This window comes from Peromyscus leucopus, chromosome 16_21 (genome assembly GCF_004664715.2).
Source record: "Peromyscus leucopus breed LL Stock chromosome 16_21, UCI_PerLeu_2.1, whole genome shotgun sequence".
NCBI lineage: Eukaryota > Metazoa > Chordata > Mammalia > Rodentia > Cricetidae > Peromyscus > Peromyscus leucopus.
Genome location: NC_051084.1, coordinates 37562932 through 37585002, shown reverse-complemented (window position 1 = coordinate 37585002; position 22071 = coordinate 37562932). Strand labels below are relative to the sequence as shown.

General features: G+C 46.2%; 1 protein-coding gene across 1 annotated transcript in view; it reads left to right on the top strand.

The window, feature by feature from the left end:
- Kansl3 (KAT8 regulatory NSL complex subunit 3) overlaps positions 1 to 21237 on the top strand; it is a 32001-nt gene extending 10764 nt beyond the window's left edge. The window contains 21 exon segments of the mRNA XM_028865654.2: positions 1249 to 1339; positions 1420 to 1605; positions 5100 to 5231; positions 5789 to 5905; positions 6135 to 6236; positions 6344 to 6415; positions 7884 to 7958; positions 8158 to 8315; positions 10871 to 10934; positions 11325 to 11525; positions 11651 to 11807; positions 12995 to 13072; positions 14005 to 14196; positions 14582 to 14663; positions 15035 to 15165; positions 16090 to 16199; positions 16587 to 16710; positions 16713 to 16808; positions 17130 to 17257; positions 19780 to 19829; positions 21133 to 21237. Coding sequence (XP_028721487.1) covers positions 1249 to 1339; positions 1420 to 1605; positions 5100 to 5231; positions 5789 to 5905; positions 6135 to 6236; positions 6344 to 6415; positions 7884 to 7958; positions 8158 to 8315; positions 10871 to 10934; positions 11325 to 11525; positions 11651 to 11807; positions 12995 to 13072; positions 14005 to 14196; positions 14582 to 14663; positions 15035 to 15165; positions 16090 to 16199; positions 16587 to 16710; positions 16713 to 16808; positions 17130 to 17257; positions 19780 to 19800 — 2317 coding nt within the window. The 3' untranslated portion in view covers positions 19801 to 19829; positions 21133 to 21237.
- Positions 21238 to 22071: the final 834 nt, after the last annotated feature.

Sequence of the window (22071 nt, the reverse complement as noted above, 5' to 3'; positions counted from 1 at the left end):
CTGTCACTTTACCCACAGAACCAGCACTAGGTCGTTGGGAGGGTTTGTTTGTTTTTCTGAGACAGGGTTTCTCTGTGTAGCTTTGGTGCCTGTCCTGGATCTCACTCTGTAGACCAGGCTGGCCTCAAACTTAACAGAGATCCGCCTGACTCTGCCTCCCGAGTGCTGGGATTAAAGGCGTGCATCACCATGCTCAGTTTATTGGGAGTCTTTTGATGGCAGAGAGAGTAAATAAAGTTTAAATATCTTCTATTACCTTTCCTTCTATTATCCTCCTATCTCTAAGATTTCTAGTCATAGTTGGGATATCAGAATTATTAAGATTGGGAATGAGGTGAAGAGTGATGTCACTAAGCTTGAGACCACTATGTTGGAAGTGAAGTGTGGGGCTAAGAACAACAGGACATGCTGGGCGATGGTGGCGCACGCCTTTAATCCCAGCACTCAGGAGGCAGAGGCAGGCGGATCTCCGTGAGTTTGGGGCCAGCCTGGTCTACAGAGTGAGTTCCAAGACAGTCAAGGCTACACAGAGAAACCCTGACTTGAAACTTCCTCCTCCTCCCCCCAAAAATAGTACAGACTTGTAATTTCAGAGTTTACATCTGGGTTTAGAAAGCTGTCGGGAAGGTAGACATATGTCATTGTTATGTGCTAGTTAATGTTAGCATCATTTTGCTAATTGTGTAACAGAAAAAAACATAAAGGCTGGGGTAACAGTATTGGGGCATTGAAGAATTGTGGTAATAGTTCTTTTACATTTTTGCTCTTCAAACTGGTTTAAATAGAGCTCTTACCTTACTCTCATGCTTCTAGTATAGTACATTAAGATGCTTGCCAAACCAAGCATTGTGGCATATATTGTAATCCCAGCACTCTGAAGGCTGAGGCAGGAGGAGTTTGGAATTTGAGTCTAGTTTGGTGTTAGACTCTGTCTGGAAAATAAATAATAAATAGAATTGAAACATGTTTGTGCACTGGTGCCATGTCTTTGGTTACTAATACGATTATTTTAGCCACCAGATAAGTAATTGGCTTTTCAAGCACTGAAAGACTCCATGACTGATCCTGACTTATAGTGTATGGTGAGCTGATTTGTTGGCAGACTTGGGACCAAAATTTCATGCCTTAGCTCAGTGACCGTAGACTCTCACAATGGGAACAAAAATATGACAATATCTCTTTATGTGGTGGACATACGTGGGAAACGTCCTTAGGGGTTACATTTTAATTCCTGAGTCTCTGTTACAGGACTGGCTGGACCATGGCTCAGAGCAAGCTGTTTAACAAGATCCTCAAAGCCCTGCAGTCTGACCGGCTCGCCCGCTTGGCCAATGAAGGGGTAAGACATCAGAAATCTGTCTGTAGTTGACTCTCCTATTGGGGCCTCACTGATTGACTCTTTGTATGAACATCTTTCAGGCTTGCAACGAGCCTGTGCTGCGTCGTGTTGCTGTGGACAAGTGTGCAAGAAGGGTGCGACAGGCTCTGGCAAGTGTGAGCTGGGACACCAAGCTGGTCCAGTGGCTGCATACCACCCTTGTGGAGACCTTGAGTCTGCCCATGCTGGCTGCCTACTTGGATGCTTTGCAGACACTGAAGGGGAAGGTGAGGAGGCTGTGGTTGCTTTTTCTAGCAGTAGCTAGTATTTTGCTGTGGGTTCAGGATATAGGTTTGACAAGGCCATTGTTACCAGGTCAGCATGGTTGAGTCTAGCAATTTAGCTATTAAAAATAGGAAAAAGGTATCATTTTAGGTTTGTATTTGGTGTAAATTTCTTCAGTCCTTCCATCTTTTGGATGAGGTGTGGCATCTGAAAACCAGAATACATATTTAACCTCTATAGCCTTGCAGTTTATGCTTTGAGTCATCGCTGAATTGAATTGTGGTGGAGGAGATGAGGGTTTTACCAGGGAGGGGGGTCTGTGATAAGGAGGGTGTGAGAAGCAGTTCTGCAGTGTTCAGAGGGCCAGGGTTGCATAGCAAGGAACTGCCTGACTTGAGTCTCCCCTCATCAAGAGATGACCCTGGGCTGGATGTGGGGTACATGCCTCTAGTCCCAGTAGAGGCACGGGCAGGTTAGTTCCCATCACTATGAGCCTGGTCTACTGCAAGTTCATTTCTGTAGGGACTGAGTCAGTGAATTGACATAAAAGCCGTAGTAATGGGAAGCCCACAGTAACTCCTGAGGAGTATTTAAGTGGCCCTCATAGGGGCTGGAGGAGTATGCATGCTTTGCTCCAGCACAGGATGGCCTTAAGCAATGGTACTTAATTCAGTTCTTTACTTTCTTTTTCTTTCACATGATGGTACTGGGGTAGAGTCCAGTCCTTGCATTTGCTCAGTCATTAGTTCCCTGAGTCATGTCTCCAAAACTTCTAATTTCATTGTTTCTTAATCAGATTTTTTTTTTTTTCCTGAAATTTCAGAATGCTGAGTTTGTTAGAAAACTGTGTGCCAAAGGAAAACAAAACTCAGGACTAGATAGAATAGTTATATGTGTGGTAGGATAGTTGACCTAATGTTTTTCATTCAGCTAATACTTATCTTGTATTTATAATGTACCAGACATGAGAGTGAGCCAAAGGAAGTATCTTTGGTGAATAGTGTGCTCTAGGGACAGGTGTTGGTAGTACCCTCAGCAATGGTAGCTCTGCCACACTTGCCGTGGCCAAGATTCAGATGTGATTCCTCTTGCTTGAAGAGACAAGTTCACACTACTTCTCGTTTAAAATACTAGTGGGTCTTGTCCAGTGTGAATGAGGTAATAGATGTTTTGAGCATGACAGACGCCTATTGTGGACTCTTTAAGTGTGCACAGTGGGTGTCAGTGCTACCTGGACATACTGCTGAGGTCCAGTATGGGTTAGCTGGAATGTCATGAGTCTGCCTGGTACACCAATCAGTGAGCACATGGAGTATAAGGTACTGTCTGCCCTGGGCTGTAATCTGCATGGCGGTCCCTCTACTTACAACTATTGAATATGGGATTATTTTGCTTTAAAATACTTGTTAGGTGTTAGGCAGTAACTGACTCAGGTCATGCTCTTAGCCCAGCTATTTTCACCTTTAGCTTCATTATGAAGAGAGCAGAGAAGGGACAGCAAACTCAGGGTCCTAATTGTGAGACAGAATGAAGGCAGAACTAGAAGGACTGGGGAAGCTTGGTCTTCTAGCTCTTAAGTGGAAGTCAGTTACTGATGACTTACTTCATGTTGACAGTGAGCCTCAGGCTTTCTAGTTTCATAGGTAAACTCTGTTGCCTGAGAAAGCTTTGTTGTGGCTCATGATTAGAGAGGGCTTATAAAGAATGGCCAGTTTGGGGTGGTGATCCTTGGCAGTGTGGCTTTAACCCTTTTCATGTATACTCCTACTTCTTGCTGGAATCTGTTACTTCAGTCCACCTCAGTCTGGAATAAACACCACACATCCTTGCTTTTTGTCTCACTGGTTAACCTGTCTGGCCTGGAACCTGCTATGTAGACCAGACAGGCTTTGAACCTGCTTTAATCCTCCTCCTCCTGCTTCCCAAGTTTGGAGATTCCAGGAATGGGCTACTAGGCCCGTCTGTGTGTCTGGCTGACAACTCATCTCATGTTGGAGTCGTGCCTAGCCTAGGCCTGCTTCACTGTATGTGCTGTTGCTGCTTTGGGTGTGCATTTCCTGTTGACTGCCTTGCTCTGTTGGATGGCTGGAATCACCAGTGTAGGGCTTCTTTTCCTCCCATGGCAGTTAGCACTGACCCTCCCCCACCCCCCCCCACCCCCCACCCCCCGCCCTGCCCCCATTGGTTTGTCTTTCTCACCCTTTGAGTTAAATCCTTCTGCAGCGTTAGCATGGTGCTCTGTGACAGCAGCTGTTATATAAACATTAACTTCTGAGTTAACTGAGGCAGTCCAGAGATTAATAATTCCCAAAATCTTCTGTGGAGATCCTTTTTAGTATCTCTTCTCCCTATGTTGTTTATTTTCTTATTTTTTGAGACAGGGTTTCCCATTGCTGGCCTTGAATTGGATATTCTCCTACCTCAGCTTCCTGAGTGTTGGGCTCAGATTTCAAATCTTATTAAACTTACTTACTGAAGCATATTTACATGGAGGAAAGATGAAGGATTTCACATAACATACCACAGTGCGCTGTCCATTTTATTTTAATTAATTATTTTGTGTGTTGTGGATCAAACCCAGGGCTTTGCAAATCCTAGGTAAGAGTTACTCCCAGCTTTTAATCAGTCTGTCTGTCTCTGCATGTCTCTCTCTCCCTCTCCTCCCTCTCTCCTTTCCTTCATCTCTTCCTCTCCTGAGTTAGGAATAGCTCATCTTAGCCTGCTGCCTTTGGAGTTTTATGCCTACCTCAAACCATATTCTCTAGTCTCTGGAAACCCTTTTAAAATGCCTCTGAAAGAACCTTTAACACTTAAAAATCTTTGCTTGCTTTCCTTGAGATTGTTTTGACTTCTCTGTGGGTATTGTGGGATTTGTGAAGATATTTCTTTGCAGTATAAGAAAGCATCAGCATGTCTGAAACCTATATTTATATATTGGTGAGGTCACTTTTTGGGGGGATAGTTAAAAACAGGATATGATATAAATCACAATATACACAGTATAGTAGGATATATTTTGGGGGAACAATAACAGGTTTCATTATACTTGTCTCAACTTGAAGGCTATATCCAGAAGATAGTGTAGATGTTTATTTTTTGAGACAAGGTCTAATGTGTTCCAGGCTGTCGCCTGTGTAGCTGAGGGTTGACCTTGAATTTTTGATACTCTTCCATCCACCTCCCAAGTGCTGGGATCACATAGGAATGAGTCACCATGACTTCTGTGTGTCTTTTGATAGGAAAAAGTACACAAAGTACAGTCATCTGGGAAAGGGATGGTGGAATAAACTTCAGTCCATTGGTGCAGCTTACCAGACTGCCTTCCAGAGGATCAGCTCTGCTTTCCTTTCACAGTGGGAGTGTACTTTGGCTGTGCACTGATTTGATATGCATAAGAGCTAAGAGCTCAGTGGGCTTCTGTGCTAAAGCACATTGCTTCTGGAGGGAAGGTTTCTCACTTGCCACTGGAAGCATCTTTGTTTATCCTTCTTTGTAGATCCCAACTTTGATCGACCGGATGCTCGTGTCATCCAACACAAAGACTGGGGCTGCAGGAGCCGAGGCCTTGTCACTCCTCCTCAAGAGGCCCTGGGACCCAGCCGTTGGTGTGCTTTCTCATAACAAGCCAGTAAGTGGAGTTCAGCCTTGGCCAGCACATACAGTGGTCAGACTGAGTCTTTTTTTTTTTTTCTCTCGAGACAGGGTTTCTCTGTGTAGTTTTGGTGCCTTTCCTGGATCTCACTCTGTACCCCAGGCTGGCCTCGAACTCACAGAGATCCACCTGGCTCTGCCTCCCGAATGCTGGGATTAAAGGTGTGAGCCACCACCGCCCAGCCAGACTAAATCTTAGAGGCTTGACAAGGGAAGATAAGTGGCTTAACTTTCTCATTAATAGCTTGGGCTCTCCTTAAAGATTCATTTCTTTTTAAAGTGGGTGTTTGCACTTGAGTGCATGTGCTCATGGAGGTCAGAAGAGGGAACTGAGTTATAGGCACTTGACATGGGTGCTGGGAACAGAACTCGGCTTCCCTGGAAGAGCAGAATATGCTCTTAACTGCTGAGCCGTCTCTAGCCATAAGCGAAGGGCTGGTGGTTGCTGTAAAGACTGTTGGGATGTAGTTGTTGAGAGTTCCTAGATGAGTACCTCTTACTCAGTGGTTCTTGGATGGGATTCTGTCTCCTCAGAGCAAACTCCCTGGCTCTCCTTTGATTCTCATCGCCTCCTCTGGTCCCTCCAGCTCTGTGTTCCCCGCCTCCCGCCGCCACCGCTTCTGGCAGTCGCAGCTGTCCTGCTTGGGCAAGGTAATTGTAAGGACAAGAGGAATTCTGGGTAGGAATGTAGTCTTGGAGGATTAAAGAAAAGGATGTGTGGGAGGGAGGAGGTCAAGTTTGTTGAACTCAAATGTGGTTCATCCCCTTAACTCTAATTTTGGCATTAAGTGTCAGCTGTCTAAGAGATTTGGGGTAAGTTAAGCAGAATTGAGGTTTGAAACTTGGCACCGCTGGCACGGATATGCTTTCTTCCCTTTAGGTCATCCCTGTAGCCACCCATCTGCTGAACAATGGTAGTGGGGTAGGAGTTCTGCAGTGCCTGGAACACATGATTGGCGCCGTGAGAAGCAAAGTGCTGGAGGTGAGAGTTCCCGGGTTGATTGAGTTGGCGGAAGTACACCAGTGGTGTGGGTTGTTCCATGCCCATCAGAGTCTCCTGTTGACTGTCTTCTTTCTCTTGCCACAAAGATTCACAGCCATTTCCCACACAAACCCATCATCTTGATTGGATGGAATACAGGAGCCTTGGTGGCCTGTCATGTAAGTAAATTCTGTTCTGTTTGGAGGTCACTGAAAACTTAAAGGTGGTCATGGAAATAGTGCTTGCTGCTATTACTATTTTGAATTCTTCTTTGTCCTTGTGATAGATACTTTGTGTGGGAACTACATTTACATCGTGGGAGACAGTCTGAGTTTTTAAATGTTATTAAGGAAATGTTACTATAGCAAGAATAGAGTAGTAAATAAATTCCTTGATCTCCTCATCTAGCTTCACCAGTGATCAACTCATAGCCAGGCTTACTTTTGTCTTATTGCTGCCCACTTTCTCTGTGCTCCAGATTATTTTGAAGAAAGTTTCAGAGTGTGATGACACATGCTTATAATCTTATTTAGCACCAGGTAGGCTGAGGCGGAAAGATTACCATGAGTTTGGGGCTAGATTGGCCTGCATATAGTGAGTTCTGGACTAGCCCAAACTTCTTAGAAGAGAAAACAAAACTATTGAAAAGTTCCAACTACAGCTGGGCAGTGGTAGCTCACGCTTTTAACCCCAGCACTGGGGGTGGCAGAGGCAGGTGGATCTCTTGAGTTCAAGGCCAACCTGGTCTATAGAGCAAGTTCCAGGACAGCCAGGGCTACACAGAGAAACCCTTTCTCAAAAAAAAAAAAAATCAAAATACTATAATTCATTTGTATATGTTTGAGCATGTAAAAAGATTTCCTTTTCTCCAGACTTAAATACCATATTGCGCTCTCTCAACATTGCAAATGGAGACAAATGAGTAGTTTTAAATTTGATGTTGTATTCAAGTTGGTTTCCTTTATAAATATGAAGGAACTTTTTTCCTGCATGTATATATCAGCTTGTGTAAGTGTCCTTGACTTTCGAAAGCTCCACTTCTTCCAACTAGCATAGTGAAGTGTGGTGTCCAGAGTAGTTAGAGAGCAAGCATCCGATATACTGCGAACAACCTGACACAGAACTCTCAGCTGTGTGGGAGCGATCCCTTAAAACTACTGATAAGAGATTTCTCCACTTAAGGGACAGGGTTGGCATTTGTGTTTTTCCTGTGTTTGGGGATGTTTCTCTGTGTTCTGGGGTTGGAATCCAGGGCCTTGCACATGAGAAGTAAGTGTGCTACTCTGAGCTGGCTGCATCTCCCAGCCTGGCAACATTTATGTTTTTTTGATTATATCTGTTCTCAATAACAAAGTCCGTAAGGAGGGCTCTGGTCTAGGTTGCTGATGGGGCTGAAGTATGACAACTCCCATCAGGCTCAGGTGTTATGTGGGGGCCTATCAGGGCTCCAGTTCTCTAGGAAGTGACTGCCTGTGTTCTGCACACTTAATCATGCCATGGTTGATAAAACTGAAGGCTAAGACAAGCAAGAAAGGCTGGAACCAACTGGTGGCTTTGGACTAATCAGTCCCACCTGCATTCTGGGGAGGCTGAGGTGCAATGAATTCACTTGCCCTAAAGATGAATGAATGGTGCCCTTACTTACAGGTGTCTGTGATGGAGTACGTCACTGCCGTTGTCTGCCTTGGGTTTCCTCTGCTTACTGTGGATGGCCCCCGGGGGGTAAGAGCGAGGTGAAACTGGTTGGTCTTTGGCAATGGGAGTGGGGGACAGCAGGAATGTGGGACAGTGGAGTGCATGCTGCATCCAGGGTGGGACGAGGTCTCCTGCAGGTTCACAACTGACTTTTCTGAACAGCCTCAAGGTCAGTGCTTCCTGAGCACCAATTGGCTAGATCTAAACTGCTGCTTGTCTCTTTTAGGATGTAGATGATCCCCTCTTGGACATGAAGACTCCAGTCCTCTTTGTCATTGGTCAGAATTCTCTACAGTGTCACCCTGAAGCCATGGAAGACTTCCGGGAAAAGATTAGAGCAGAAAATAGCTTGGTGGTGGTGGGAGGAGCTGATGATAATCTCAGGTGGGTGCATTCCTCCAGAGCTGAGAGGGAACATGTTAGAATGTAAGAATGCTTGTCCAAGATGGCAGTGTCATGACAGACCAGTGACAGAAATAACAAGTCAGAGCTGCATCCTATAATCCCAGTATATGTTCAGGAGACTGAGGCAGAAGGATTCAGTTTGAGGCCAGCCTGGCCCTTGAACCTGTCTTAAAAACTTAAAAACAAGCTGTGCGGTGGTGGCGCATGCCTTTGATCCCAGGACTTGGGAGGCAGAGGCAGGTGGATCTCTGAGATCAAGGCCAGCCTGGTCTACAGAGTGAGTTCTAAGACAGCCAGGGCTACACAGAGAAACCCTGTCTTGAAAAAAAAAAAAACTTTAAAGCTGCAAAAATAGTACAAGAAATCTGAAATCTTATCTATCTTTCACCTAGAGTTTCTTGTATAACCAAATTTCTCAAAATGAGGAAACTAATGTCAACTTGATAGTTGTTGTCTGGTTTGAATAACAAACTTAGATTTCATCAGTGTCTCCCTAATGTCTGTCTCTCTTCTTGAGATAGGATTTCTTGCAGCGTAGGCTGTGCTCAGATTTACCATGTACTGAGGATGACCTTGAACACATTCCTTCTGCCTGGTCTTCAGTGTTTGTTTTCTGCGACCTTGACACTGTTCTAGAGAGCTGACAGTTGTTTTATTAAAAAATATTTTCTTCTGATTGCATTGAAAATGTTCAGTGTATCCTGTTTGGGGATACATGATTCAATTTGTCTTAACCGCCACCGATAATAACTTGGATCATGCAGTTGAGATAGCTGCTGTAGGGTTCTCCACTATGAAATTACTGTTTTTCCCTTTGTAATGAGGAGTCATCTTGTGGGGAGAAGGTACTTTGAGATTCTTTGTCATCAAACTTTTCCTGGGCTAGGCATTTAAACAAATTTTTTTCCTTAGTGAAGATCAATGTGAACATAGATTTACATGTGTTAAGCCTGGATACATTTTGAAGTATAAATAAAACCAAATTTTGGGAGGGGTTTTAAAAAACACCTTTACTTGTAAGGGTTTTTGTTTGTTTCTTGAGACAGTCTCACTATATAGCTCTGGCTGTCCTGGAACTATCTCTCTGGAGACCAGGCTGGCCTTGAATTCACAGAGATCTACCTGACTGCCTCCCAAGTGCTGGGACTAAAGGCGTGCTCCACCGTGCCTGGTCTCAGATGTCTGTTTTTAACTGGACAGTTTAGGCAAATGCCTGCTCCTGTCTGTCTGGTTTCTACTCCGGCATATTGGAGGAGTCTTTCTGTCCTTTGTCATTTGCTACTTGATTGTCGATGTTCAATGCATTGTTTTCATGTAAACACATTATTTTTGCAGATATTCAGATGATCCACAAGAGATTTAGCATGTGTGTGTGTGTGTGTGTGTTGATTTGTTGGAGGGAATGGGCAAGCATGGGAATGCTGGGTATTGTTGAGTGTGCTGTGGTGAGGAGACATTGGCATAGGTTGAAAATCATGGACTAAGAATTGGGAAACTTCAGTTTGTCTTAATTCCTTTATGTAGAAGCTTGGGTGAGTTGCTTAATTTCTGTAACTCACTATCCTCATCTGAAAAATGATGGGGTTAAGGTAAGATCAGAGATGAGCTGCCAGTCATTTGGGAAAAAATATTTTGAGACTCTTGTCTTTGACATCAAACTTTCATTACAGTACATTTTACATTTACTTTAAAAAATTTTTTGAGATAGGGTCTCTCTGTTGTAACCCTGGCTGTCCTGTAACTCCTTGGGTAGACCAGGTTAGCCTAAAGCTTGCAGAAAACTGTGTGCCTCTGCCTCCTGAGTGCTGAAATTAAAGATGTGTGTTACCACACCTGTCTAAAAAAAATTATTTTAAGTTTTAAGTTATATTTTTATTACTGATTTTTTTGTGTGTGAATGTTCCCAAGGACAATCAGGTCAACTTAGAGTTAGTTCTCTCCTTAAACTATGGGTCTTCAGGTTGGAGAATCAGTGTGAACATGGGTATTGTTTTCTCTTAAGCTTCATTTAATTCATTTTGGAAGTTAAATATAGTTTTAATAATGTTACTCTCCATCATATAACTTAGGGGTCTGGTTTTCCCTTTGCCAGGAGCCTCAGTCAGAAACCACATTTTTTTTTTTTTTTTGGTTTTTTTTTTTTTTCGAGACAGGGTTTCTCTGTGTAGCTTTGCGCCTTTCCTGGAGCTCACTTGGTAGCCCAGGCTGGCCTCGAACTCACAGAGATCCGCCTGGCTCTGCCTCCCGAGTGCTGGGATTAAAGGCGTGCGCCACCATGCCCGGCCAGAAACCACATTTTTGTTATTTGAGGTAGGGTCTTTCTTGTAGATACAATTTTTCACAGCCCCCCCCCCCTTCTGTGTGTGTGGGTGAATGGAAGTACACGTGTTCCAGGAAGTACACGCCAGCTTTCAGGTCAGCTTTCTCCTTTCACTCTGGTGGCAGTTTGAACTTAGTCATTAGGCTTTCTGCGAGCGCTTTGACCTCCTCGGTCACCTCACTGGCCTCACGGTTTCTCTTTTTTTGCCTCTTAGAATAAGCAAAGCAAAGAAGAAATCAGAAGGGTTGACTCAAAGCATGGTGGACAGATGTATCCAGGTGAACAGTTTTCTCTTGTTTTTAGTGGGGGGCCTCCTTCCTCTCGCCTTGGGTTTAGTCTTCCTGGCAGCAGCCTCAGCCGCTCTGGACCATGAAGGGTACAAGTGGGTTCTGTGGTGTGCCTAAGTCAGTTAAAGAAAGGGAAGAGGAGAGGGAGACTAGGATAGGGGTACAGGTGAGGCATCTCGGGGTGCAGTGTGCCCAGAGCTGCTTTCACATGGACACCTGCTGGGCTTCCCCAAGCATAGCAGCTGAGGAGCTTGGCCTTCATGTGGCTTTGTGAGTGGGAAGAACCATCATTTGGGAGTAGAGTTCTAATTACCTTGATTTTATTCAGGAGGGTCCTATTCTCCAGAGAAGGACTCAGACCTTACCTCGTTTTCACACTAGGATGAGATTGTGGACTTCCTGACTGGAGTGCTCACTCGTGCTGAGGGGCATGTGGGTTCTGAGCCTCGGGATCAGGACGCTGAGAAGAAGAAGAAGCCCCGAGACTTGGCCCGAAGAGACTTGGCCTTTGAAATTCCTGAGCGAGGCAGTCGGCCTGCTTCCCCAGCTGCCAAGCTGCCCACCTCCCCCTCGGGCTCAGAGGTAGTGTGGGCAGGGAGGAGCACCTTTGTTGAGGTGTGAAGATGCGTAGTTGGTTATTCCCTTGTGGAGATGCAGGGAGCCGAGTGATGGTCGGATGCAAACCTCTTTGGACCTTCTCTACCCAGGATCTCTCCAGTGTGTCCAGCAGCCCCACCTCTAGTCCTAAGACCAAAGTGACCACGGTGACCTCTGCTCAGAAGTCCAGTCAGATTGGGGCTTCCCAGCTGCTGAAAAGACATGTGCAGAGGACAGAAGCTCTACTGACCCACAAACAAGCCCAAGGTAGTCTCCTGGTCCCGCAGCCCCCGTGGGGTTCTGTCTCCTGCAGTGATGCCATGTGGCAGTTGGGAAGCATTAGATTTGCAGTGCAAGGGGCACCCTTTCTCATGGGTTCTAGGCAAAATGGGGTTGAAATGAATGCTAAGGCTGCGTGGGACTAGGCCTTGTATTTGTTGGTGTGCTGGAGACATTGAGCTCAGCTGACTGTGTAGTGGCCTGACCTTTGTTATAATTACTAATTGGAGAAGTATGTATTTTGCCATCCGTTTATGTAGTCAGTCTTTCCAGATGATAAGCATGGGGTGACTGATCCTCGGATTCTAGGCCAGTTCCCCTTGCCCTTCTTTGTTTTGTTCTTGAAGAGTTCAGAGTTCTGTGATGGGTTGTTGATGTCTACAGATTTGGTCAGGGTTCTGCAGTCACGCTTCAGATGAGGGTGAGAACATTTGTATTGTTGGCATTAGGGTTTGGAGGAATCCACAGGCTGTGTGAGGAACTGTAGAAAAGGAAAATTCAGTGAGTCAAGAAAGAAGCATCGGTGGCTCTGTCCCTTATGTCGGTCCGTTCCACCCCTACCCCAACATGATCCTCTGCTCCCCTCCCCTTGTGCTTTTAATGGAGCCAAAGAGTTACCACCTAAACCAAGACTTCTTATGAAATGCCACTAACAAGTATGAGTGGGTGGGTGATGGCAGCGAAAGAGGCTAGGCGCCTGGCTCTACGGATGCCCTGTGACCCAGCTTTTCCTGAGTTCCTGCTGAGATTCCCTTAGAAATTTGGTAAAGGCAGAGCTGGCAGATTGTTGTATTTCTGGGTAGCATGATTAGTGGAGATACTAAGGTGATGTTGAAGGCTGTGTAGGGAGCTGGGTTTAGGATGGGACTCAGTGTCAATGGGGACAGCAGCAGCCATAAAACCATGGCTTTAGCAGAGCTGATGGGTGGGTGGGGAGTAGTAGTTAATACAGACAGAACCCTCACTGCCGGCTGCCCCTCCATGGAGTTGACTTGCCCTAGCTTGTTACAGCTAGACAGTGGCCCCATGTGGCAAGTACACAGCAAAGTCGGGTTCCAGATCAGTGTAGTTCCCTCAGAAAGAGCATCCACTGACCACTTTCCTCTTTCCTTGTTCCCACTCTTCTCCATTCTCTAGCTGGCTATGATTCTATAATTCTTTCTGATTCATTCCAGCACAGTTTGCTGCTTTTCTGAAACAAAACATGCTGGTGAGGAAAGCTTTTCCTCCCGGCGCCTCCTCCTGTCTCTTTGGTGAGTATTGCTTTCACCTGCTCGCCTGGCCTTGCTGCTCTCCTCCCTGCCTCTCACTCTCCCCTCTCTCTACTCCTTTTCTTCGTTTCCTCTCTTCTGTCTCCTGACTCTTTCACCAGCTCCCCTTGCTTATGCAGTGGCCTTTGCCTTTCTCGGGTCTTTCTCTTGGTTTCTCATGGTGTCTTTTGCTTTCTCACTGTGGTGTTTTTTTGTTTTGTTTTGTTTTTGCCATGCTTCTTGGTCTGTCTTTCTCTTGTGTGCCTGTGGCCTGTTGCCTGCACCTCCTTATCTGTTTTCTCCCTGCCGTGGTTCTTTCCATCCTGACTGCTGCAAGCGCACCAGCACTTCAAGCACTCGCCTTTCTCCTCTGTCTTAGGCCAGTACATTGATCCCTAAGCAGTCCATCTAACTGGTAATTGATTCCCTCACTGTGCCCCCATGCCAGGAGCCCCTCCCCAATTCACTGGGCTGCTGTCTTCCTCTCTAGACCCCCCTATTTTCCTGTGCTAAAAGGGAATAAAGGGAGGAGACTTCTGAGTGTAAAGAGTAGAACTGAGAAAGCCTAAAGATCAGCAAATCCAGAAGACTTGCCTTTATACACAATGATCTGTTGGAGTTCATGGAAGCCCATATCTCCAGACCTGGTTGTGACATGGGTCACTTCTGCCCTGTTATATTTGGGCAGCATCTGAGATGCTGCCTCACCCAGTAGTTCCTGAGAGCCAGCAAGTCCAGGGCAGCTGAATGGACTAGAGCTATCTCTGAGGTGCTCCAAGTTGAGTCCACAATGGGTGGGAACTGAGCTAGAAATATGAGGTGTAACTACTACCTGGGGTGTTTATCCTGTGTGTCCCCACATGGCTGCTTCTGGCTGGCTTGACCTATGGTATTTATAAGCTTACAAAAGATCTTACCTCAGCTACATTTCTTAGTTCCCATTTCATCAGAACCCATGGAAGAGGCAGAGAAAGAGGAGCTTAGGGTCCAGCTGAAGCGGCACCATCCTTCCAGTCCTCTTCCTGGCGCAAAGCCCTCCAAGCGACCAAAGATCAAGGTGTCCCTGATCTCCCAAGGGGACACAGCTGGAGGGCCTTGTGCTCTTTCTCAAGGTGGAACACCTGAAGGTGAGTCTTTTATGGAGTGTTTGGTAAAGTCTGACCAGCTTCCGAGACACAGCCCAGGCTCTGTCAGTGTCAAGGACGCCTGGGACAGACAGATGGTTTGAGGTCACGCATGGTGGAAAGTGACAGTCACCTTGTCTCAACAAGGGAGACAATATAAATAGTTGTGGGACCGACCATTTAGAACACTTGATATTTTGTCGCTTTCTGGTTTTCAGTTAAGGTAATGAGATACTCCAGAAAGCTTAGAAGATGGAAGTAAGGAGGAGCCTCGGCTCTCCTGTAATAAATAGCATAGCTATTCTTTTTTCTCTTTCCAGTCTTAAATGTAGCCTTGGTTGTAGTGGCAAATTAGGACTGGCCTTTGGTCTGGGGGTTTGTTTTGCAGCCCCTGGGGGGAAACCCATCACCATGACGCTGGGAACTTCCTCAGGAGCCAAGGAACTCACTGGACTTCTCACCACAGCCAAGTGAGTATGCTTTGGCCTTTCCTAGTCCCTCCTTTCCTTCACTCAGTTTCTGGTTCGTTTGGGTTGGGGGAAGTTGAGAGATTCTGGAGTCTGTCAGTTAGAAGCATGAGACTTCTTTCTCCCTGGGTGCTTTCCTTCATTTCTGTCAGTTTAGAGTTCATTTGTCCTTATGAGATTGCAGAGTGTCCACTGACTTTATCAAGTCCTCAGTTCTTTAATTTAGGCCTAACCTTCAGAAGGATAAATTCGGGGCTTAGAAGCTGAAACAAAGAAAGAGACAATTCTTCCTTGCTGGACTTCGTTCTGATGGCTCCCTCTGTGGCTGTAGGCTGCTGCCCTTTGGATGATAGGGCTCCTTTTCTTTTTTCAAGGTCAAGTTCTTCTGAAGGTGGAGTTATGGCCAGCGCAGCCCCATCTGTGGCTTCCAGCAGTGCCACACCCAATGCCATCCACACACTGCAGAGCCGCTTGGTGGCCACTTCTCCTGGCAGCTCTCTTCCAGGTATCTTGTAACCCATCACACTGTCCACCAGCAATCTTAGATCTGCCACTGGAGGGTGATCTTAGACCAGGAGCTCTGGAGCTGGAACTTGAGGGAGTATCTCTGTTCTCCAGTGATTGCAGAAGCTAACAGGAACAAAATTAGCTTAGATGAGGGAAATTCCTTGTCTTTAATATCTGTAGGGGCTGTGTCCTCTACTGTGAGGATGGGCAATGCCTGTATTGTGATTCTCCTTTTTAATACCTCTGACTGAATCAAGGGAGGTGTTGCTAAACTGGATATTAGCAAAATGAGGTATGTTTTTCCCAGTTTTTTCTGACCCCAGCCTTATGGAAGGGCTGGTCACCTGATACCATAACTTAGAGCATTGCTAAATTATCTTTCCATTAAGCAGATTTTTACTTTGAGAATGTTGGATCATGTGTAATGCGGTCAGGTATCTGAATCCACTTGGCTTCAAGTCTTCTTACCTAGAAATAGAGGGGATTTAGGTTTCTAAAGTGTGATTTGCCAGGCAGTAGTGGTGCACACCTTTAATCCCAGCACTCAAGAGGCAGAAACAGGGAGATCTCTGTCAGTTTGAGGCCAGCCTGGTCTACAGAGTGAGTTCCAGGACAGCCAGGATTGTTTCACAGAGAAACCTTGTCTCAAAAAAACAAAACAAAACAAAAAACAAACAAAAAAATGGGGATTTAAGTTGTCTGGTTTTCCTAATGCTGCATTTTGAGCAAAACTTAGAACAGCTTGAACGTGCAGAGCAAATCCAAGGCTGGCGAAGCACCTCTCCTCGTGTGGTGTCTGTATGTCTGCTGGGGAGACTCCTGGTGTCTTTTTGCTTAGGGCAAGTTGAAGTTGTTGGTAAGGGTGAAAGGGTGGCTGCTTGAGTGACTGACCTCTGCTGCTACTTGCCGTGTCCTCTCCTAGGGGCTACTTCAGCCAGCAGCCTCCTCCAAGGCCTCAGCTTCAGCTTACAGGATATTAGCAGCAAGACCTCTGGCCTCCCAGGAAGTCCCTCTCCAGGGCCAGCCCCACAGGTATGTCATCTGCTGTGTTGGGCATGTGGGATTAGGACTCCTTAATTTTGTCAGGGAGATTATGTCTGGGGTCAGTGGGTTAAGAACAAAGAACCTTCTAAATATGCAGCCAAAAAACTACCACGTGTTATAATCTGTGACTTACTGTATGGCCTTGGGTCAGATTCTTAACTTCTCTGTCTTATTTCTTTATAAAATAAGGTAATGATATTAGCTCCCTCATGTATTTGTGATGATTAAAGATGATATATGCAAAATGCCTGGTAGAGCACCTTAACATGTGGTGGACAATATGCATGTTAGCTTTTAATAGTAGCTGTGGGCTCTCTAGGCTCTAATGTTGCAGTTGGGTGGTAACTAATAATCATCTTGTTATGTGTCCAACAGGCCGCCAGTGTGAAATTGCCAGCCCCCATGCAGAACCTGGGTGCCATCACCACAGGCACAAGCACCATCGTCCGTACCATTCCTGTGGCCACCACTCTCTCCTCCTTGGGTGCCACTCCTGGTGGAAGCCCACTGCTATCCACCAGCTGCTGACCAATGGGGGCCTCGCTAAGTTGGCAAGCAGCCTACCTGGTTTGGCTCAGATTTCTAACCAAGCATCAGGTGAGTCTCATGAAAATAATGGGGACTTGCAGATCTGGGCTTTTCCATAGCACTTTACTAGCCATCTCACATAGGCAAGGTGTAAACCCAGCACCACATGGTCCTGGCCTTGATTCTTGGATTCAGCTCTGTGGAGCCCAGCCCCCGGAGACATCTAGAGAACACAGGAAGTTTCCTGTTGCCTTTCAAATTGACTGGTAGGGTAGACCTACCACCCAGGAAGGAAATCAAGAGGATGTTTTATATGGGAAGAAACTGTTACCTGAAAGAGGCTATGAATCCTCTGTCTTCTGTATCTATGTCTGTCTGTCTCTTACTTAGGCTTAAAGGTCCCGACCACCATTACTCTGACACTTCGTGGCCAGCCAAGCAGAATCACCACGCTAAGTCCTATAGGCTCAGGAGCATCCGAGGAACCCACCTCTCAGATGCTGCCCTCTAGCTCACAGGTGAGTTGGCTTAGATGGACCCAGGAAGTGAGCTCCAGTTCTAGGTCAATTTGGGGCCAGCCAAAGGGTTGACCATAGCTGCCATTGTACTAAATTTGTTGACAGACCAGATTCAAATTTGAACCCTGAAGTTCATAGCTTTTTCACTTTGAGCAAGGCAGGACCTCTCTGAATCTCCTTATCTATAAAACTCCTAGCTGTTGTGAGGATTGAGTTTGTGAATAGTCAAGGATGGCCATGGCTGGGTATAATGTTTTTGTGTTTGCCTCTTCCTTCTCTCCTCTACTCTTAATTTCCTCATTCAGAGCTGGTGAGTGTAGAGGCCGATTCTCAGACCTTGTCTTCATTGCCTCAGAACAGGCCCTGAAGGTCATATCCATCAAAGCACCAAGGAACAGAAAGTACGCTTCTGTACTGTTTGATGCAGTGTATAACAACAACAAAACCCCAAAACTTTCTATTGTATTCTACAAGGACTGAAATGATCTTTTACAAAACTAGTCAGCAGCAGCAGTACACACACACACACACACACACACACACACACACACACACACACCACACACACACACACTCCAGACTAACATTAAATGGACTCTCAAGTGAAGTTGAAGCTAGTGGAAAGGATACACTCCCTCTTCAGTAGGCTCTTCTCTTCTCAGTTTGTTCTCCTTTCGGGCCAGTCTCGGGGTGTTTCCTCAGTTGAGGTTCTCTCAGAACCACTCTATCTTGTGTCAATTGTTTTTTTGTTGTTGTTGTTTTGTTTTGTTTTGTTTTTGTTTTTTGAGATAGGGTTTCTCTGTATAGCTTTGGCGGCTGTCCTGGATCTCGCTCTGTAAACCAGGCTGGCCTTGAACTCACAGAGATCCACCTGGCTCTGCCTCCCGAGTGCTGGGATTGAAGGCGTGGCCACCACTGCCTGGCTCGTTATTTTTGAGACATGCTCTCACATATGTAGCTCAGACTGGTCTCTATTTTAGCATTCTTCCTCATCCTCCTAAGTACTGGGTTTTTTGTCCTGATGCCTAGCATTTGTTTAACTTTTTATATGTGATAACGGTATTTTACTAATTTTGGTTTTGTTGTTTGAGACAGGTTTTACTGTATGTGGCTGTGGCTGGCCTGGAACTCGCTAGATTAGGTTGCCTCAAACTCAGAGACATCAGCCTGCCTTCTAAGTGTTGGGATTAAAGGCTGGAACTATCCTGTCTGGCTCATTTAATGAAAAAACAGTTCTTTTTGGGTGGGGATGGTCAGGTGTTTGCCCAGCATGCATGAAGCTCTAAATACACCAAATGAGTCAGGCAAGGTGGTGCATGCCTATAATACCTGCATCCAGGAGACAGAGTCAGGAGACTCAGAAGGTCATCCTTAGCTGACCTGGGCCACTGGAACCTATCTTAAGTAGTTTTTGTCATTGTCCTCCTCCTCCTCCTCCTTTTAATTTTAAGATTTCTTAGTATAGTACTCGTGCAAGGAATGGATTTTAAAGAGTGTAAGTATCAGCTAACTTTTATTGTATCCATGAAAGCATTTAATTACCTGGTTTCTGGACTAAATAGTGCTTCCATCATGTTTCCTTAATGGGAATGAGCTATTGTGTGTCCTGATAACTCAGGGCTGCAAATGGAAGAAGACTATGTTGTACCATATGTCATAGTTCTGAGAATGGATTCCTTGTTTACTCTGTAATCTGTGTCCTCCTGACCATACCATGATGGTGGCAGGCTGGGAGGCCCTCCTCTAGCTGTTGCCCATGGCAGTGGGCCTCACTGCAGCCTTGCAGGAGTCCCTGCCTAATCACACTTAAAATCAGGACAATAACCTCCTCCTGTGTGGAGCCTTGTCCTAGATCCTCTGACAGTTTATCAACCCTTCTTCAACCTTCCCCTTCCATGTTCTTCATTTTCACTGTGGTCCTGAGGTTTCTGAAAGTGTGAAATACAGAAACATGGTAGACTTGTTGAAAAGATGCCATCCCTCTTCCCAGGCTGCAAGCCTTAACAGTCTGCTACCCTTCATGCCTCCAAAATTCCCAGGACCTAAAAATTAAAAAGGATACTGTCAGAATGGTCGTGGAAATTTCCCTTTGGTTCTGTCTAGTCACTCACCTGTTTCCTTTTCTGTGTGTTTCCTCTCCTGTCCTTGGGTGTGATAAATGCTAAGAACTAACTGATCATTGTGGTTGAGCATGGATTATACTATTGATGCTTCATGTAGTTATTTCACGTAATCCTCGCAGCAATCCTAGGAAGCAGGTGCTGCCATCTGTGTGTACAGGTGAGGAAAGAAAGCTCAGAGCCTGTGAGCTAGTGAGCCCCTTACCCTAAGGAGTGGCCAGGTGAGCCTGACTCCAGAACCCACCTTCTGTTAAGTACATCACACCAGAGGGTCTTTATCTTGTGCTGCTGCTTTCCTGTTGATTATTACATTGGATTAAGTTCTCAGGAGTGAGGTGAGTGGGTCAGAGGAGGGGTCTAGCCTAGCCAAGCTCTAACCCTTCTTCACCCTTCTGCCCACAGCGCCTGCCTCCAGCACCCTGAATATGCCAGCGATCTGTCCTCCTTACCAGGTTGGTGACAACTGCTCAAGGTGAACCGTGTGGTCCTGCTGAGCCGTCTGAGTGTCTGAAGACATCTAAAGACAGTCGTTTCCACCTTCTACCAGCTGTCTTTGGGGTTGGGCCTCTGGGTCTTAAGAGGGCATTAGGCCAGGTGATATAGTGCAGCAAGGGGAGCGTTGTCCTGGGCCAGCAGGTTGGTTCCTGGAATCCCCAGCAGGACTGGCCGTGTGTGGATTATTGGCATTTCTACCCCAGCACTAATGTCATTTGACTCCAGTGTCAGTGAGGAGCTGCTCAGTGCAGTTCATGACGAGGGCAGGGAGAACTGGGCTGTCAGCTTTCCGCCTTGAGCTGCTGGGGCAGTGAGGAACGGTGGTCTCCGGGCCCTTTTCTTCTTCACTGTGGTTTGCGCACTGTCTGTACCAGAGAGCCTGTAGGTCCAGAAAGACTGAAGGTGAGGGATGGAGCAGCCAGACACACCCACAGACCCTGTGCTGCTGACAGTTGGGGCTTGGGACTCCACATTGACACTTGAGGACCTAAGATTAGCTAGAGACGTGGAGTTAGCCGAGTCAGAGTCCTCTCTGGTGCCCGGCAGCGGCAGCGACGAAGCAGGTTGATGGGCTCCCCCCATGCTGCCGTTCTAGGAAGGTTGGGGCGTAGACAGTGAAGGCTGTGCTTCAGAGTTGGTCTGCTGTCCTTGGAACTTTGTCTTTCTGCTGAGAAGAGGGGAGGTTGTAGTGACTACCATGTGAGGCTCTGGTGCCAGCCTGAGCCTTGCAGATCATGGTCCCTGGTGATGTGGACACTGAAGATGCAGCTGAGCTTCTCATTTCCTAGGACACTTGCAGATGGAGCTTGGAGTTTGGCTCTGAATTTGTGTTCCAGAGCAGGCTCCTTTCCTTTTCATACTTAGAAAGTTTCTGTCAAGATGAGAAATAAGGGAACTCAAGTGTGATTTCGTTGACGGGGCCATCCACAGCTACACCAAAGCCCCTCACTGTAATCTGAGTGGAAACTGTAGTGTTGAGGAGCCTCAGGCGAGTCAGGTCAGAGACATGTGATAGGAGTAGAGAGTGCTCTCCAAGCCCCCCCCTCGCCGAGGGGCTGTATTCTGAAATTCAGAAGGCGGTCAGTGAATTTGAGAAGGTATGAATCTGGAAGAGGCCTCTAGTGCTGAGGCTTTGATAGCTTCATAGTTCATAGCATATTACCACCAAAAGAGAGAGGATAAGACTGTGGGGCTCTGTGAAACTTGGAGGGATCACTTACTTAGGTTGGCAGAGGCCCTGAACAACCCTTTGTGACTTAGGAGAACAGCTTGAACGGCACTGGAGGGGCTGCTCCTGAGAGATGCTGCCCCTGTGTTGTGGAACCAAAGAAAACCTGTACCCTGCTTTGGTGGTGAATCTATGTACATCCATGGGTGACTTCTGAGGCATGGCCTATGTACCTTGAAGAACTGCAAAACTGAGGAAGGGGAACTACAACATACTGATCTTCACTTTGAGGGACTGACCACCAAGGAAGTGGCTGGAGTCTGTGGATCACATTCCCCAGAGCCCATCTCAGACCACACTATCAGAAGTGGAAACATGCTTTACCCTACCCGTCTTGTGGCAGACTTGAGGCATAGCCTCAAAAGGTAATACTCTTATGGAGTATGTAGAAGGATCAGGAAGGCTTTAAATTCTCGGGCAACAGATGTATTGTAAATGCCCCATGAAGTTGTCTGTGGCTTTGAGAAGAGGTCACAGGGCAGAGACTTGTCCACCTTTGGTTGTATTGCAGTAATAATTTGGGGGTGGATGAATTCATAGAAGTGAGCCATAGTGATGGTTCTGATCTTTCGTTATCAAAAATAATTAAAAAAAAACAAACCAACTTTGCATTGTTTCAGCTTGTTTTCATTTGATTTTGCATGCTTTGGGAATTGTCTGTGTAGTGGAGACAGACTAGAGAGAGTGGTAGGTGCTTGAGATTATTTTGCTGCTGTCAGATGCTGAGGCCTAGTTACTGTAATTCTTAAGAAACATCAAAAGCAGGTTTCATGTAGTCTAGGCAGATCTCGGATTTGCTGTGTAGCTGAACTGGCTTTTAACTCCTGATTCTCCTGCTTTGGCCTCCTGAATGGTGGGATTACAGGCATTTACTGCCACACCCAGCTGCCACTCCCTTATGTCACTACCCCTTGAGGAAGAGGTGTGGGCTGATGTCTGTCCTGGGTTCTGAGATGGAAGACCGAAATGGA